This window comes from Macadamia integrifolia, chromosome 4 (genome assembly GCF_013358625.1).
Source record: "Macadamia integrifolia cultivar HAES 741 chromosome 4, SCU_Mint_v3, whole genome shotgun sequence".
Lineage (NCBI taxonomy): Eukaryota > Viridiplantae > Streptophyta > Magnoliopsida > Proteales > Proteaceae > Macadamia > Macadamia integrifolia.
In genome coordinates this window covers 26897791-26913218 of record NC_056560.1, presented here as the reverse complement: position 1 = coordinate 26913218, position 15428 = coordinate 26897791, and the positions used below count along the sequence as shown (strand labels likewise).

The 15428-nt window shown below is 40.3% G+C and overlaps 3 protein-coding genes across 3 annotated transcripts; all 3 read left to right on the top strand.

Annotated features, from left to right (window-relative positions):
• The first annotated feature begins 1931 nt into the window (after positions 1–1931).
• LOC122075229 (molybdate transporter 2-like) lies at positions 1932–3713 on the top strand. The gene has a single exon (XM_042640185.1). The coding sequence runs from the start codon at positions 2198–2200 to the stop codon at positions 3593–3595; it is 1398 nt and encodes a 465-aa protein (XP_042496119.1). The 5' UTR covers positions 1932–2197; the 3' UTR covers positions 3596–3713.
• Positions 3714–8482: 4769 nt separating this feature from the next.
• LOC122075226 lies at positions 8483–12014 on the top strand. Its single transcript, XM_042640181.1, has 7 exons — positions 8483–8768; positions 9116–9231; positions 9344–9462; positions 9552–9714; positions 9830–10056; positions 10149–10515; positions 10605–12014. The coding sequence occupies exons 1-7, from the start codon at positions 8610–8612 to the stop codon at positions 11827–11829; spliced, it is 2376 nt and encodes a 791-aa protein (XP_042496115.1). The 5' UTR covers positions 8483–8609; the 3' UTR covers positions 11830–12014.
• A 168-nt stretch (positions 12015–12182) lies between these two features.
• Positions 12183–14572, top strand: LOC122075228 (pentatricopeptide repeat-containing protein At3g22690-like). The gene has a single exon (XM_042640183.1). The coding sequence runs from the start codon at positions 12426–12428 to the stop codon at positions 14553–14555; it is 2130 nt and encodes a 709-aa protein (XP_042496117.1). The 5' UTR covers positions 12183–12425; the 3' UTR covers positions 14556–14572.
• The last annotated feature ends 856 nt before the right edge of the window (positions 14573–15428 follow it).

The following is a 15428-nucleotide window of genomic DNA, read 5'->3' as shown; positions in this document are numbered from 1 at the left end:
TGTTGAGAATTGTTGCTAAATCATGAAAATAAAAGAAAAGAAAAGAAGAAGAAGAAGAAGAAGAAATAAGATAGCAAAATAATAAATAACAAAAGCAAATGGAGAATTAAAAATTATCATACAAATTAACAATAACAACACAAAAACAACAAATGTCTCTCTATTGATGCTTGATAAATAGGGAGCAAGGGTTTTAAAATACATTTATAGTGTATCCTAGGGTGAGAAAACATTGTTAGTTAAACAAAATAATAATCAGGGTTAGATTCAGGGCGGGTTAGGGTCGGGCTGGGTTTTCTATGCCTCAACCCAGCCCAGCCCAGCCCAACCCACATAGGGTTGGGCTGCGTTGGGCTGGGTTGACCCTCATAGTCGGGTTAGATAGGGTTTGGGCTTAGGGTAGGTTAGGGCGAGTTCGAATCGTCAAGGTTAAACTTATACCCCTAATTGTAAGCATGTATGGATATACACAGGGACGCTTGCAAAGGAAATGGGTTGATTGAATTAGTTATTGAAAGTTGACACATGATTAATCAAGATTACTGTACTACAAATCCTACGGTTAGAACTATGACATCCTCTTTTCAAGTGGCACAATGTGGATGGACTGTTTTGGCAAGCTTTCCAAAGTGAGGCTGCTGTTAAAAAATTCTTCTTTAAGAACAAAGAAATTTTCTATTATGGGAGTGGATCATTCTTTTTTCATAAGAGTTGTTGCACGGGATGATGTGGACCTGCACAACACAAGTTAAAAACTGACCCAGAGGGAGCTTCGGGATCAGGCTCCGATGCTCAAGTTAGGCCTAGACATCTTAATTCTTACGTAGAGTATTCAATCGACTGAGAGTCTTACCTGTAAACCTGATTGAGTCCCCTTTATATAGGCAACATGGGTCCTCCTCATTGGTCGAGAGTCTCTGGCATGCTTACTTGGGTCCTCCTCCTATTGGAGGGATAATCCTTTGTCGTGGCTGACCTGGTTGGACCCATAACGGTTAACTCAACCTGGGTTAGCTATCACAACGGTTAACCCAAATATGGTAAGGTTCTATAACGACTAACTTAACCGTGGTGAGTTTGGGAGTTAAATAACCACCTGACCTTAGTTAGCCACCTAGGGGTTAAATAACTGCCTAACCTTAGTTAGCTACCTTGGTTGGTTGGGAGCCTCTATTGTTGCTTGGGGAGGTTGGCTCGTGCTAATGAGGTCGAGGTGTGATCTCTCAGCCATTGACTAGTCAAGGAGTATATATGGTACATCATATGCCTCCCACTCTTAAGCTCCTAGCATAGGAGCTTAGGGAGTATCATTTTCAATTTAACACCTGTTCCGAGGCTAGTCGACGAGTATATGATATATCAATGAGTGTAAAAAATCATATTAAAGTTACTATTTTTTTCTCTCTTGGTAATATTTGAAAAATACCATTTTGCTAATAGTTATTTGATCTTTCAAGTTATGACATTTAATATGCTAAAAAAAATTTTCAACTAAGATTTCTTTTATGTTCTCACATGCAAAATAATTCTTTTGAAAGGAATAACCTTAATGATGCTTACTTAATTATGGCCATGGTAGTCTACTTTTTAATTTGTTTTATTTCTTTTCCATTGCCCATCCTCTCTTAAATTGCTTTTTGTATTGAAGATTAGTTTTTTTTCTTTTTCTAGAAGAACAATTCATCGAACTTAGGAAGCTGCTCAGTAGGCTGCCAAAAGAAGTTATGAAGTAGAAAATTAACACTTATCTAAGAAAAACTTAGGCTACGTTTGGTAAGCATTTTCAGAATGCATTGTAAAGTGGACAATATGTTTTTTAGTTCACATTCTCATTTTGAAAACGTAATGCGAGAAACAGCTCGTGACACGTGGCATCACATGCGATGACCCAATTGACGATAAATCGCGGTCCAGCTGGGAAGACAGCGAAGATCTCTCGTTTTCATTTGTGATTTTACGAGTTCACAGAGGAGAGGGATAGTGCGTCATTTTATCGAACTTCTCAAGTGTATCTCTTCTCTGTCCTCACTCCTTAGTCTCAGACTCTGGAGAGACAGCATTGAAGTCGTCGCTCTCTCGAGCTTCTCAATTCGAAAGTAAACCATACTTCTTCTTCTCGTCCTCTATCCTGTGATCTTGAGTCTTGTATTACAGACTCCGGAGACACCAAATCCGTTGCTGTGGTCTTCCAATTTCCATGGAATCACCAACTCTAACAACCTCTCCGCTTCTTCCAGGGCGGTGGCGCCGCTACCTCCCACGCCTCTCGTGGGCTACCAGCTTCGGCCTGAAGACCTCAGTCTGGTCCGAATTGGGTGGCTCTGTGGGTGACCTGGGCACCTACATCCCCATCGTCCTGGCCCTCACTCTGGTCAATCACCTGGATCTCGGCACCACCCTCATCTTCACGGGCCTCTATAATATCATTACAGGCTTCCTCTTCGGTATCCCAATGCCAGTCCAGCCCATGAAAGCTATCGCCGCTGTCGCCATCTCCGAATCCCAAACCCACCTCACCATTCCCCAAATCATGGCCGCTGGTATCTCAACCGCCTCCGTCCTCTTTCTCCTGGGCGCCACAGGCCTCATGTCCTTCTTCTACCGTTTCATCCCGTTGCCCGTCGTTCGTGGCGTCCAGCTCTCACAAGGCCTTTCCTTTGCCTTCTCTGCCATCAAATACATCCGTCACCAGCAGAACTTCGCCACCGGTAAATCGGGCTCTGCTCGCCCCTGGCTCGGTCTCGATGGTCTCATCCTCGCCCTCTCCGCCCTCCTATTCATTGTCCTCACAACAGGTTCTGGCGACTCGGTGGACGAAACTGAAACTGAACCTGAACCAGAACCCCATCGCCCTCGTCATCCGCTTCGAAGGCTGCGTATCTTATCGGCGATTCCATCCGCGCTTCTTGTATTCCTCCTGGGTCTGGTGCTCTGTTTCGTTCGTGACGCTTCCATTGTTAAGGATCTCAACTTCGGTCCTTCGAAGATCCATGTGGTCAAGATTTCGTGGCATGATTGGAAGACCGGATTCATTCGAGCTGCCATTCCTCAGATTCCACTCTCTGTTCTGAACTCTGTGATTGCGGTCTGCAAATTATCAACCGACCTGTTTCCAGAGAAAGAGGCGTCGGCGACGGCAGTCTCCGTCAGTGTGGGAGCCATGAACTTGGTGGGCTGTTGGTTCGGTGCATTGCCCGTCTGCCATGGCGCAGGGGGGCTTGCAGGGCAGTACCGTTGTGGGGGACGAAGTGGTGCGTCGGTGCTGTTTCTGGGGATAGGGAAGCTGGTTCTGGGGCTTGTTTTTGGGAACACATTCGTGAAGATACTGGGTGAGTTCCCAATTGGGATATTAGGGGTTCTCTTGCTCTTCTCTGGTATTGAATTGGCAATGGCTTCCAAGGATATGAACACCAAGAAGGAGTCCTTTGTGATGCTGATTTGTGCTGCTGTGTCCTTGACTGGTTCAAGTGCTGCTTTGGGCTTCGGTTGCGGGATTGTGGTGTTTTTGCTGCTGAAACTGAGGGAATCGGATTTCTCTTCATGGAACTACAAATCAAAAGGGTCTGCTGATATTGATACTGGTCTCCATCCTTAGGAGATTTCGCCTTTATTCTTAGGGTGGGAGAAAGAAAGAATAAAAATTATGATATAATTTATTGGTAGCAGAAGCAAGTTGATGGCAATCATAATAGTGGGAATTCAAGTTCTAGGAAGATTTGGCTCTGTTTTCCCAATATATCTGGGCATGCATCTTTCGACAATGTTTTGTTACTGCATTTTCTTGTTCTTGCGGAGAAAAACCTAAAAAACGATTGATAAAGTTATTCTTATTTATAATTCTAGAAACAACTTTGATAAAACAAGTCGGTTTCTAGAAATGACTTTGAGAGAAAAAAAAGCTTTTGTGCTCGATAAATCTCTCAATTATTTAAACCTAAAAAGAGACAATCGAACCCTTTCTCCCTTTTGGGCATCCGATAACACTATCGGGTTTTTTAGTGGCATTATATTTATAAAAAATATTTCAAAAAATAGGTTTATCAAACACCAAAAAAATTCATTTTGTTTTTAGAAACGTGAAAAGCTATTTCTACTATTTCTAAACGTTGTCAAACTATACCTAAGAATTTGAAACATTGGGAGAAGAATAGAAGACAACCATGTCTTTTGAGGCAGGTCCACTTGGTTGCATGAGAAACCCTTAAAACCAAACAGAGCCCCAGATGAGTGAATCCCTTAAACCCTGCATTGTTCCCAAATTTGACGAGGGTTTGCATTCATTTGGGAATATTTTGTTTTGTTTGGTAGATATTGATTTAGGATTTGGGTAGAGCGAGGCTAAGGTCAACCTACCTTGATCCCGTTTCAAATTCCTAGTATGTTAGTCTTGGGCTGATGATAGCGCCCAAATTCATGGGCTTTTACCCCACTCCAGCTAAAGCTCTGCTAAGCTTGGGGGCCTCTACTTGATAGGACTTATATTTGTAAGTTTTTGGTTTTTTTGGGTAGGCTTATCTTTGTAAGCTTGTTGTAGATTGGGATTCTTTTGGTCCCTTTTAGAAATTAAATGGAAAGGGTTCCCCCACAACCCCAGCATGGGGAGGAATCTTCATGCCAAACCAATGGCTATATTGGAAAAGGTATTATCCATAGAGGGCCCAATCAAAGTAAGAGGGCCAAAAAAAAAAAAAAAAAGTGCAAGGAGAAACTGTACTTTATTATGGGAAAGATTTCATCTAATAAGCGTTTATCTCTCTCATCCTCCCCTTGGAAAAGTCCCCTATGCTCTTTCCATTTAAACCCTCCTCTCATTGGTTGAATCGTGAACTCCAAGAAAATTTACAGCATACCCAACCTTCTGTTTAAATTTAAAAAACAATCAAATAATAAAAGGAAAAGATTAAGGGCCCGTTTGATAACGTTTCTGCCGTTTCTGTTTCAAGAAACGGCAGAAACATAAATTTTCGTTTCTAGAAACAGAAACGGAATTGAAGGTGTTTGATAAGTCATGTTTTTAGAAGTTGATAGTAACCAATGAAAGAATGGCCACAAGTCGTTTCCAGAAACAGCGAAACAAGTTGAACTTGTTTCGCCTAGGTTGTTTCTTGAACCATAAATAAGTAAAAATTTCTAATTCTATTTCTGAAAATAAGTGAAACGAAACAGTTTTATCAAACGCTTTTTACTCCGTTTCTTGAAACATTATCCAACGGGCCCTAAACTTGCTAATGGATTACTTAGGAATAAGGCATGTGCAATTATTAGCCATTAGATGATAAAATTGTAATATTTACCATTGAATGAACAATGACAATGTACATAATATATCCAACAATAAATGAAAATAAAGACATACTATCTGAATCCGTGTACATAATTAAATCTTTCTTCTCTTCTTTTCTCCTCTCGCAACTGACAAGAAACACCACAGGTAGGAATCCCTCCCCTTCCTCTGCCAACCATTATCCCCCCTCTTTACCCTCCCTTCCCTCTACTTCCTTGTTCAAACCGACATCCCAAAATCTTCCACATCCCATATCTCTCTCTCTCTCTACTGGTTGTCGGTGCATGTTAGATTATAAAATAGCAGGGCTGACATAGCAAACCTATTCCCTCCCTCCTTTCCTCCAATTGCTCCTGGCCTAAGAAGCCACATGCTAACGGCACCCAAGAATCAATCATTAACCAGACTACCCATTTCCTCCATTCCAAATCCCTCTCCCCCGTCCCCCATTGCGACTACGCAGACTCCACCAGACTCCACCGGCAGTGAGCTCGCCCTTGGTTCAATCCTCACCCCCCCACCCCTTCAACTCGTCACCATGGATGCCTTGGTCTGTTGCTCCCATCCAACCCCTTCCACCATTGACGCACGTGCCCAATCCCGACGAATTGGAATGTACATCGTTGGGTCCTCCACTCGGGTTGAAATCGTTTGTAATTCCGATATCGTACAATTCCATGCAATACCACCTTCAGGTGGTGACACGTGTATTGATACCAATACAATGGTCCAGATCTGGTACAACTAATAAAACATTAAACCAGTGAAGAGGCATTTAAATCAGATCTGAACCATTGCATAGGTATCAATACACTTGTCACCCCATGAAGGTGGTATTTCATGGAATTGTACGAGATCGGAATTGCAGACGATTTTTTTCCCCTCCACTCGCATCGATGCCAGAGTAACAAATAGGAATAGAATCATTTATGTCGACTGGCATTATTTTCGCCTGTGAGATTTATGACAAGCTAGCAGGTTACCTAAGAATAGGGTAAGCTAGCATTTGTTGACCCTAGGATTTTGTCAGTTTGATTTAAATGGTTGGATTCATATTTGTTATTTTAATTTTAAATATAATAAATGAAAAGAAAAATACTTAAGCAGGTAAATATACGAGAATACGTCTTCTCCAACTCTACTGTGTCATTATGCAACAAATGTTGCAGAGTTCGGAGATTCACTACTTCCTTCTCAAATGACAGTATTAGGAGTGATGACGAATTGCAAAGAAACATCCTGATCACCCTAACCTCTCAATTGACACCCCTATGTGGGTGGCATATGAATTGGAATCGACTGTTTATGGTAGAATTGAATCAGATCGTAGAGAAATGACTCGATTATGATTTCATAAATTATCTTCCTAGTTCGGTTTTAAATTTCAATAGAAAATTACAAACTGTTTTCCAAATCTGGCACTACAAACCAGATAACAAAAATCAAATAAAAACTGATAAAACCGGATTAAATGCAGATTCTGTCTGGTTCTTATTCTGTTCGATTTTGATTTGTAAACCAAATTGAAGGGAGACAATGGTTTGGACTTCTAGAGTCATCGTTGTTCAAGTTCCACTGGTCAAGGTTGGCCCACGACTTTTTTTTTAAATGGTGGGCCCACAACAAATAGTTAACTAATTTGAGTTTGAACCAAGAGCCTTCCCTCCATATTAGTCCACTTGGAGGCCCCACCGAACGGATCAATTTGGGATTAAAATTTGAACATCAATGACCCCAAAGGCAAAAGGGGCTTTTTAGGATCTGGTGATCTTATTGTTATGAAGTTCAAGTTTAAACCCAAAATAAGAAGAATCAGATGCAAAGCTTCCCTTTTTGTCTCTTCCCTTTATTCTCTATCTAATCTTTTTGGAGGAAAATCATTTGCTTCTTTTGTGTTTGGTGGTGGGATCTGGCCATCAGGGTCGATTCGGTTTAAAGTTGACCGGTAGCTGAAGTAATGTGCCATTTGAACCAATTCTCTCTCCCTGATGTTCAGACAAAGGCCAATTTTGTTATTCTGAGATGTTTCAAGAGTTTTTTTTTTTTTGGTGCAAAAACCCTATTGATATGGCGCGTGGATCAATGGGAGGGTGTGTGGGAGTATTTTCAATGCATAGCAGTCGGGGGGCAGTGGTGGTCTTTTTGCTCTTGACTCAGTCTAGGCGTTTCCTACCCCAAGACTGGTAGTTTTTTTTTTATTTTTTATCAAGAGCGTTAAATGACCCAAATTTGTACGAGATAAGGTCTAGAAACCTGGAATCAAACATGCGTTTGATCTCTTAATTCAATTCAGTTTGGAATTTCAGTCTCTATCATTGTGATTGAGAAAAGAAGCAAAGAGTTTCATAAATTGATGAATTAGTTAAGCATTTCTACTTAAAAAGGCTTATAGATCTTATGACAAATAAGATTTTTTTTTTTTTTTTTTTGACAATTTTATTAAGTAAAAGAAAAGAAAATGATACTAAAAAATGTCATAGAATATTCATGGTCGAATACAAAAGATTACAAGAATCATCATTAATCAGCGTTGAAATCAGCAAAATTTGCTGGATCCACTTCTTGAAACCATATGGCATAAATTTGGGATCTAAATGAAATATAATTTATTATTTATGTTTTGAGAAAGGAGTTTGCTATCAAGCTATATGGCCCTTACATTAGTATGGGGGCCTCTGATGTGCATGTATGGGCAATTAAGGGGAGAGGTAGACTGATCATTTCATTGCCCCATGTGAGAGGGCATAGAGGGCACTAATGGGACAATGTTCTCTTGGATTCAAATCCTCTCCAGCCACACTAGAGGCTCATCCCTCATCCCATGGCTGACAGCCCCTTAAGGTGCATGTCCAAGTGCTAGGCTGTGTGGCCAGGATAAAAAGATGCTCTTATCGGTTGGATAGACTGTTATTTTCCCTTTATCATTTAAAAAAAAAAAGAAAGTGCATATGGTGTTTTTTTTTTTTTTTTTTCTTATTAAATATACTGTTTGGCTCTCCTCTATTGTTCTATGTACAAGATATACCAGTGTAGGCGTGTAGATGCCTCTCCTTTTCCTTTTGACCAAATAGTAGGATTTGTTGTTGGAGGCTGGGGAGTCCCTCCGGACTCCAGAGACAGCACAGCTAGCCGTTACCCCCTTACATCGATGACGTGGCATAAATTTTGAAAAAATTAAATCTTTTGGCCTAGCCCTTTCAAAAGACGAGTCAATAGTTACAATCTTCTTCGACACACCATCCTCGTCCTCCTCCTCGTTCAGCTATTTCCTTCCTGCTATCTCCGTTCTCACAGGTTTTCTACCCAAAGGTGATCACTAGAAACCATGGCCGCCAGATCTTCATTGAAGGAAGATGACTTGGTAGTCGATGATGCTCTCGGATGTCCCAAATTATATGCAAAGCTCTGCCAAGACCCCCTTCTCACTCCTTACAATCATGGCCCTCCCTTCACTTTCATTCCGTATAAATTTCAGCCTCAAGAGGTAAGAAAGCCTCTGTCTTCCTATTCTTTGATCCCTTTCTTATTTCAATTTTCGTATCGGAATTTCATGTAAGAAATAATTCTTTGCTAGATATTAAGTGGTCGGCCAATTTCTGGTTTGTTTATAATGTGAATTTTTTTTATATGTTAATAGATTCTGATTGAAGTTCGATTTTTGAAGTTGAAACTTAAAAGAAAATCATGGGTTTTGCTTTCCATTGTATATATCTAATATCTGTTGCAGATGAGTTCAATTATGAGTTCAACTTGACTATGAGAAATTTTATTTTCCATTTCCTTTTGATGTTATAATCTTTCTAGCTTTTCTGGGTTTTCTGAATTGTATAGGATTCGAGAGCGAGGGAGTTAGATCAGATGTTCCCAATAATTGACCCTGAAGCTAAACCTTCCACGAAGCCTAGAATTTATGCCAGCCTCCTCTGGAAGCAACTCAATCACCTTGGGTGAGTGTCTCAAGTCTCAACTCCTTATGTAGAGCTTTCAGAAAGGGGAAATGAATTTTCAGATGGAACTTGATGGTTTCTGATCTTTATTTTCAATATTCTAATTTACCAGGAATGCTGGCTTTGATCCCGAAAAATTTCGAGTAGACCCTTATGGCAACGTTCTGTATTATCATTCAGATTCAGCTTCTCCCCTTTCTTGGGAAATCGATCATTGGTTTCCTTGCTCAAGTAAGGGAACCTTTTTCTGAAATTTATTTCCTAACTGCTGTGTCTCTATCTCATATGGAGGATTTTGGGTCTTTTTGTTGGTGCTGCAGGAGGAGGACGGACTGTTCCTAGCAATCTGAGGATATTACAATGGCAAGTATGTAAGAAGAAGCACGATAAGTTGGAATTTCTCGTTCCCTGGTGGGATCTTCAGTTGGGCATCTCTGTAAACCAGTTTCTTAACATATTTGCTTCTTCCAATTCTGATTTCAGGTAAGTTTCTTTCATTTTCATTCTTTTAATTATTTGGTATCTCCAACATTTCTTTTCCACTTTTGAATGAGCTGAAACTAGAATTCAGTAATGTGGATTTGAAAACATTTGTCAGGTATAGAGCATTTTCGTTTTTATTCTCTGAGGGCGAGAGTGAAGAGTTAAATGATTCACAGACTGCACAGTCACATACTTTTCCCAAACATTTCGTTGAGTCGAAACGGAAAATTGGCCTTGCACCAGCTGCCATAATTTTATCTAGGGGAGAATATTCTGATGGGTCATCAACATTAAGATCTATCGATATCAATAGACGAATCTGGCCAAGCTCCCCTGCAACTGGTAGTGGAAGAACTAATACAGCATTTCTCTGTTCCCATATTTCATTAAATTCATGACTATAATTACTTTGTTTTATTCTTTGAACATTACAGCTTCCAGGAAATTCTTGGTTGACAAAAATCAATCATGCTGCCACTCAATTCAGAGATTTAGGCCTGGTATATCAAAGGAAAATGAGAATCCTGACATGGCTACTAATCCATATCTGGCCATTGTCATGGCCAGAGACTCCTTTAAGCAGAAGGAAGAGGCAGAGAAGATGCAAGCAGAGATTCGAAAATTGGATGAAGAACTGGGTGAAATGAAGCAGAAGAATGAAGTGGAGAGTGTTTCCCTTCAAGAATTGGAGTTGGTGCTAATAAAACGTAGGAGAAGGGCTGAGAAGTGTAGGCGGCTCGCAGAAGAACAATCATCATACAGAGCTGTGCTAGAGAAGATGATTCGAGATGCCATGCACCAGTAAGATTAATTACAGAAAGTAGAAGTTAAAACAATCATATTTTATCCTGGCCTAAATAATTTTGAATTTTTCCTTTTATGTATTGCAGAAGTGTTATTTATAAGGAACAAATTAGATTGAACCAGGCTGCAACCACTTCTCTGATGGCAAGACTAGAAGCACAGAAGGCAAAATGTGATTACTCTGAGAAAGAACTCCACATAAAATTCAACCAAAGAAACGATGTTGAGAAACAGATCAGGCCTCAATGGGAGCAAGCTAGGAAGAGATCGAGGATAGATGATACACTTTCTGATGAAAGAGAAGATAAAACTCTTCTTTACTTACCAGGTATCAGGCCAAGGAAGCATTCACATAAGGAATTGAGAATGTTCCTGCAGGAAGAACAGAAGACATCTGAAGTGGGGTCTTCCTCATGGAGCCCACTTAATGAGAAGAGAAAGGATAAGGTTGAGGAAAAAAATGAACCCATCAAAGGTATTGGCAGAGAGAAGGCTGAGGACCCAAATATACCCATCACTTCCATGGAGGATGACATACCAATTGAGGAAAAGCTTGGAAAATTAGAGATTGAAGAAGAAAGAAAGGAGGACATGTGGATTCCTGTTCTTCGTAGCCCTGAAAGAGAGGAGGATGAAGAATGCAGAAAGCAACGTGGAAAGGGGAATGTGGAGAAGTGGCTAAAAATGCTGTTAGACAAAAACCAGGAAGGACCGACCGCGAACTCACCTCCTCCAACTGTTGATGAACATAGTACAAGAAAGATTGAGGAATCTCCAATTGAAGATGAACATAGTTCAAGCAAGACTGAGGAAATGATAAGAAAGTTGAACCTCACAAACCCACAGAAATATGTAAAGATTTTGCAGTTTCCAGCATTAGAAAACGAGGCAGGTCTCAAACCAGTCCAGGAAGATGTTGCTGTGCGAAATATCCATCAGAGAGATGATGGAAAGGGAAAAGAACAGATTGATGAGAAGAAAATTGGTGAAAACATGTGTGAGAAAACCAATGCAAGAGAAGTGAGTAATGTAGGTAAAGGCATTGGGAGTAGCATGAGCTTTGAAAGTAAAGAAACAAGAGAGAATAGCGGTAAGGAGAGGGGGCTTATGAGGAGTGAGAGTGCCAGAACATTTAGGCCAATCCCATCTTCTCCCTCTGTGATATTGGGAATTAGAAAAGGAGTTGATTATTGCATTCGAAAGAAGCCCATGGTGATTGGGTCTGATGAAGATAGAGATGAGAATCCTGTGGTGAGAAACAATTTCATCAAGTCATCCATCAAAACATTCAAGAAAGCAGTGAAGATATGAAAGTATTTGTTGCTTTCAATTAATCAAGCAATGAATATGAGAAGTGATTTTACATTGTGTGCCAGCAAGTTACTAATTGATTTAGGATGCTAAATAATAATTTCTTTAGTTAAATAACTGTTTGTAAACATAGATGTTCTTTTTGTATCTGTAAATAAAGATTGGTGTCCATGAACTCTATGAGACATTGTATGTTGCATAATTTAATGTCTATGAATGCTAGCTAGTAACTTCTTTACTGGGACAAAGGATGTGTCCAGAGACTCCAAACTCCAAATTCATTTTATGGGAAGCTATATAGTAAAAGAACAGACAAAAGAGGTGGGAGTGCTAGTCTGCTAGGGGAGAGGAGAAACCAAGTCAGTTCTTTCCTCTTCCTAAAAATAAAGATAATGAAGGGTCTTTTGGTCAGTGGTGATTTCCCTTTTTGTTATTAGTAAGTTACCATTTCAGGGGTTTTAAAAGTTCGTTTTTCCTTGATTCACCAAAGAAGCCGTTGCACTGAGACAGGCCCAGTTGAATACTCCCCTCCCCTCCTTTTTCTTCTTTTCCTAGCCAAAAACTAATCCATGGCCCTTCCTTGACCAGCATGATTGATGCGCTTCCTCTACTTTCACCCTCGACAATCATCACAAACCAACTTAAGATGGGCTCAACATCATCAAGTTATCATCTCTCTCCTCAAAAACTGCTCCAAATTACAGTCATTGAACGAAATCCATGCCCAGATGATCCGGACTGGTTTGATACAGGACATCTTCTTGGTTAGCAGGATTATTGCTTTTCTTACCAACCCATCTGACTATCTCAACATGCGATATGCTCGTCGCATATTTGATCAAATCCACCACCCAAACGTGTTCATATGGAATTCAATGATCAGGGGCTACACCCAATGTCGTGCTCCAAGAGATGCACTTTTACTTTTCAAGCAGATGCTTCTCCGTGGGTTTTCTCCTGACAGTTACACATATCCAATTTTAACCAAAGCTTGCTCTCACCTATGTGCGCTTCAAACTGGTAAAATTCTTCATGGGCAGATTGTAAAATTTGGGTTTCAATCGGATATATGCATAATGTCAGGCGTTATTAGTTTTTATGTAAGTTGTGGGAGAATCAGAGTTGCAAGAGATATATTCGATGAAATGCCTGAAAGAGATGTGGTTGCATGGACAACAATGATATCTGGCTATTCTCAGTTGGGCTGTTCTGAAGAATCCTTCCTTCTGCTAGATGAGATGGAAAGGACTGGTGTTAAGCCAAACAACGTTACCATCATGAGCCTACTTTCGGCATGTGGGCATCTCCAAGCTCTAGACAGAGGCCGGTCTCTCCATTCTTATATTCTGGAGAATAACATGGAACATGAAACGGTGATTGCTAATGCACTCATCAGCATGTATGCTAAGTGTAAAATTATGTCATGTGCGTGGGAAGTTTTTGAGAAGACCCCCATGAAAAATGCAGTTACATGGAATACTTTGATCGGTGGCTTCGTTCAGAATGGCCTCCCTACAGAAGCAATGAGGCTCTTCCGAGAAATGGAGCGTTCAGTTGTAAGACCTAATGAGATCACAGTTGTAAGTGCTTTGTCAGCTTGTGCACAATTGGCTGATCTTGAACAAGGAAAACTACTACACTCATATATAAAGGAAAAGAGGTTTAACTATGATATCTTTGTAGGAAATGCTCTAATTAACATGTATGCAAAGTGTGGGGATTTGATTGGAGCTATGTGTGTATTCCATCAAATGCCAGGCACAGACGTTTTTTCATGGACAACCTTGTTAACTGGCCATGTGCATGGAAGTAAGTTCAAAGAGGCCTTGGCAATCTTTCAGGAGATGCAGCTCTGTGGAGTCAAAGCAAATGAAGTTACTTTGGTTAGCTTGTTATCAGCTTGTGCACAGATTGGAGCATTGGATCAAGGCAAACTCATTCATGCTTACATTGAAGAACACCATGTGAAGCAAGATCTGTGCCTAGGAAATGCATTGATTGATATGTATGCCAAGTGTGGATGCATTGAAAGAGCATTATGGGTATTTCATGGTATGTCTTGTAAAGATACTTTTTCGTGGAATGCAGTGATGGGAGGGCTTGCCATGCATGGGCATGGGAAAGTAGTCATTGATCTCTTTACCCAAATGCAAAGGATAGCGGAAGCCATACCTGACGATGTCACCTTTATAACTGTTCTTAGTGCATGTTCCCATACAGGTATGGTTCTCGAAGGATACCACTACTTCAAATCCATGTCTAGCTTATATGGAATCGCCCCAAGCATTGAGCACTTTGGATGCATGGTGGATCTCCTCAGTAGAGCTGGCCTTTTAGAAGAAGCAAGGAAGTTTATTGTAAACATGCCAATAGAACCTAATTCAGTCATTTGGGGATCTCTGCTTTCTGCTTGTCGTTTCCTTGGTAAGGTTGAACTTGGGGAGGAAGTTGCTGAGAAAATCCTCAAGTTGGATCCTGATGACATGGGTGTATATGTGCTTCTTTCAAACATATATGCTAATCTGGGTAGGTGGAATGATGTGAAAAGGGTGAGAAGTAAAATGGAAAATAAAGGAATTGAGAAGTCCCCTGGATGCAGTTCAATTGAAGTGAATGGTGTTGTTCATGAGTTCTATGTGGGGGAGATGGCGCATGATAAATCTAGTCATACATATTTGGTTCTCAATGCACTGATGCTTCAGTCAAAAGAGTTGTTCTACAAATAAAGTCTCAGTTACATTCACTTCTTTTTAACAACAATTTAGTGTTTGACAACTGCTTTAATCTGGCAGGACTTCTGGAAACAGATCATCCAATGAGTCTATTCATCATGTTCAGAGGCAAACTTGCAAGTCCTGCACCTTCAGCACTCATATAGTCCCATAAGATTCCAGACGGCATTTGCTAAATGAGTACAATTGAAGTGTTGTTTAGGATGTCAAAATTATTATTTTTCTTCCAGTGAAAATATTCAACTATTAGAAAAAAAATATTCAAATTATTAACTTGAGGAGCCCCTTGGGGGGGGGGGGTGTTAAGTATCAAGTGATCAGCAAACTAATCATTTTTGTACTGATAGATCCATTTGCATTGTCTCAAAGAAGCTATATCATTTCTACACTGGTAGATCCATTTGCATTGTCTTTCAAAAGAGAAAACCAGTCTTGTGGCCCCTTCTATTGATAGACCCCTTGGGGAACAATGTTCTTGTAGAAAAGAAAGTGAGCTTAAATCGACGTCTTGTTCAAACTCAGTATGGGTGTTGACATTGTTGTGTAGAAGATATTGCCTTCAAATTACTGCCAGAGCTCACTATGGCTGGCTTTTTTTCTTCTTTTTTTTTGGGGGGGGGGGGGGGGGTGGGGAAGGGTTGGCATGGTGTTATAATTGTGACGTGGCAGTTTGGTTAGCATTGAATTAAGTGGATATCCATCACACCATCTAATCATGGGTCAAACTTGATTTCCTTACAATGACAATATGATGCTTGAAATTTTTGAAATGTCAATCCTATGTGAACAACTTCTAATTTTTGCCAAGTCTAACCTAGTTCAATCATAGAAGAATAAGGAGAAATTCCCTTTCTATGCAGGTCATAT

Bases quoted from the DNA above. Each gene is read 5' to 3' on its own strand.
- LOC122075229 (XM_042640185.1), top strand. From the start codon at position 2,198: ATGGAATCACCAACTCTAACAACCTCTCCGCTTCTTCCAGGGCGGTGG.
- LOC122075228 (XM_042640183.1), top strand. From the start codon at position 12,426: ATGCGCTTCCTCTACTTTCACCCTCGACAATCATCACAAACCAACTTA.
- LOC122075226 (XM_042640181.1), top strand. From the start codon at position 8,610: ATGGCCGCCAGATCTTCATTGAAGGAAGATGACTTGGTAGTCGATGAT. The intron at 9,715-9,829 runs GTAAGTTTCTTT...AACATTTGTCAG, and splicing joins TCTTCCAATTCTGATTTCAG to GTATAGAGCATTTTCGTTTT. The intron at 10,057-10,148 runs GTAGTGGAAGAA...TGAACATTACAG, and splicing joins GCCAAGCTCCCCTGCAACTG to CTTCCAGGAAATTCTTGGTT.